General features: G+C 38.6%; 1 protein-coding gene across 2 annotated transcripts in view; it reads right to left on the reverse strand.

Moving 5' to 3' along the window:
• vps72a (vacuolar protein sorting 72 homolog a) overlaps window positions 1-850 on the reverse strand; it is a 6,418-nt gene extending 5,568 nt beyond the window's left edge. For both annotated transcript variants that reach the window (XM_016504029.1, XM_016504028.1), the window contains exon 1: window positions 555-850. In XM_016504029.1, coding sequence (XP_016359515.1) covers window positions 555-671 — 117 coding nt within the window. In that variant the 5' untranslated portion in view covers window positions 672-850. The remainder of the gene's footprint in view (window positions 1-554) is intronic.
• Window positions 851-1,832: the final 982 nt, after the last annotated feature.

Raw genomic sequence — 1,832 nt, forward strand, 5'->3', positions numbered from 1 at the left:
TAACTTTTTAAAAACACACACACACACACACACACACACACACACACACACACACACAGAGACACAGACACACAGTGACATATGTAGATGGACAGAGATGAGAGGAGAAGATCAGAAATGTCATGTTATTGTGTTTGCATTGACTACATTACAAATACACTACACATAAAAAATTATACACGCAAACACTTCGTATAAGAAATGTATATGAGATATTTATATATTTTAAATATTTATTAAAATGTAAATAGATATAAATGATATACGAATATAAAAAAATTTAAATTAAATGTATATATTTTAAATATTTATTAAAATGTTTTTATTTATTTATGTTTTAACACTATATCAGCAGCAACATCTTGTATATACAACCTGGTCATATCTATTTTCAAAACAGTAATTACTTCTTTCATTTACTACTGGATTCACCTCATATAGTTTGTTGTATATGCATTCATTCCATTCCATTCGCCATTTATTATTAATGTACATATTCAGTATAGATTTTACATCAGATACTGGAATATTACATTCTTACACACAATACTCACGTCATTGAATCCTCCGTATGTTGTCTTGTAGAACTCATCTTCTTCTTCTGCGTCCAGTAGTTTGGACATGCGGTTTCCCGCGGTGCTGCGCTGCTCTCTGCTGCTGGCTAAACTCATTTCGACACGAATTAATCAGCTAATTCTATAATATTACTCTATTTAGCTCCTCTGTGTGTCTCTCACGCGCTGCGGCTGGCGGAAGAGCCGTGATAAAGTTACTCCTCCGCGGGAATAAAAGTGCGCACTAAAGCGCAGCGCTCTTACACTCGGAGAAATAACAACAAACTATCAACGAAATCCAGTTTATAAATGAAAACGCCGATAACCACAACACACTGAACGCGGAGAAACCTCACTTCCGGTGTCCGCTCGGCTCGACAGTGACGCACACCGGACTGGAGGACGCGCAAAATATTCTCTATTACTTTGGATCATAAGGCAGCCTGTGTAGAATTTTTCATGGAGCAGATAAAATGCCTATAATTTAGAATCGTATATCAGAGAATAGACTTCAAAATTCTACTCTTTGTTTATAAATCGTTACATAACCTAGCTCCTGTCTACCTCTCTGAACTCCTTCATTTATACACTCCATCTAGAAGCCTAAGGCCTTGTGGGTAGTTCACATGTTAGACTGAAGCGTAGAGCACACGGCTTTGGAATACCCTGCCTTTAGAGATTAGAATGGCCCCTTCTCTGCCTGTCTTTAAGTCCCTGCTAAAAACCTATCTGTTTTCCTTAGTGTATTGATTACTGTTATTCGGTAATTTTTTAATGGGTTGTTCATATTTTTATTTGGCTTGTTTTCTGTGTATGTTTTTATATATTTCTCTTCTGTAAAGCACTTTGGTCAGCCTAGCGGCTGCTGTAAATGTGCTATACAAATAAAATGAACTTGAACTTGAACTTGAACTTGATAGATAGATAGATAGACAGGCAGACAGACAGACGATAGAATAGATAGATTAGATAGGCAGGCAGGCAGGCAGGCAGACAGACAGACAGACAGACAGACAGACGATAGATGATAGATACAGACAGACAGACAGACAGACAGACAGACAGACAGACAGACAGACAGACAGACAGACAGACAGACAGACAGACAGACAGACAGACAGACAGACAGACAGACAGACAGACAGACAGACAGACAGACAGACAGACAGACAGACAGACAGACAGACAGACAGACAGACAGACAGACAGACAGACAGACAGACAGACAGACAGACAGACAGACAGACAGACAGACAGACAGACAGACAGACAGACAGA

This window comes from Sinocyclocheilus anshuiensis, unplaced genomic scaffold (genome assembly GCF_001515605.1).
Source record: "Sinocyclocheilus anshuiensis isolate Anshui unplaced genomic scaffold, SAMN03320099.WGS_v1.1 scaffold2144, whole genome shotgun sequence".
Taxonomy (NCBI): Eukaryota; Metazoa; Chordata; class Actinopteri; order Cypriniformes; family Cyprinidae; genus Sinocyclocheilus; species Sinocyclocheilus anshuiensis.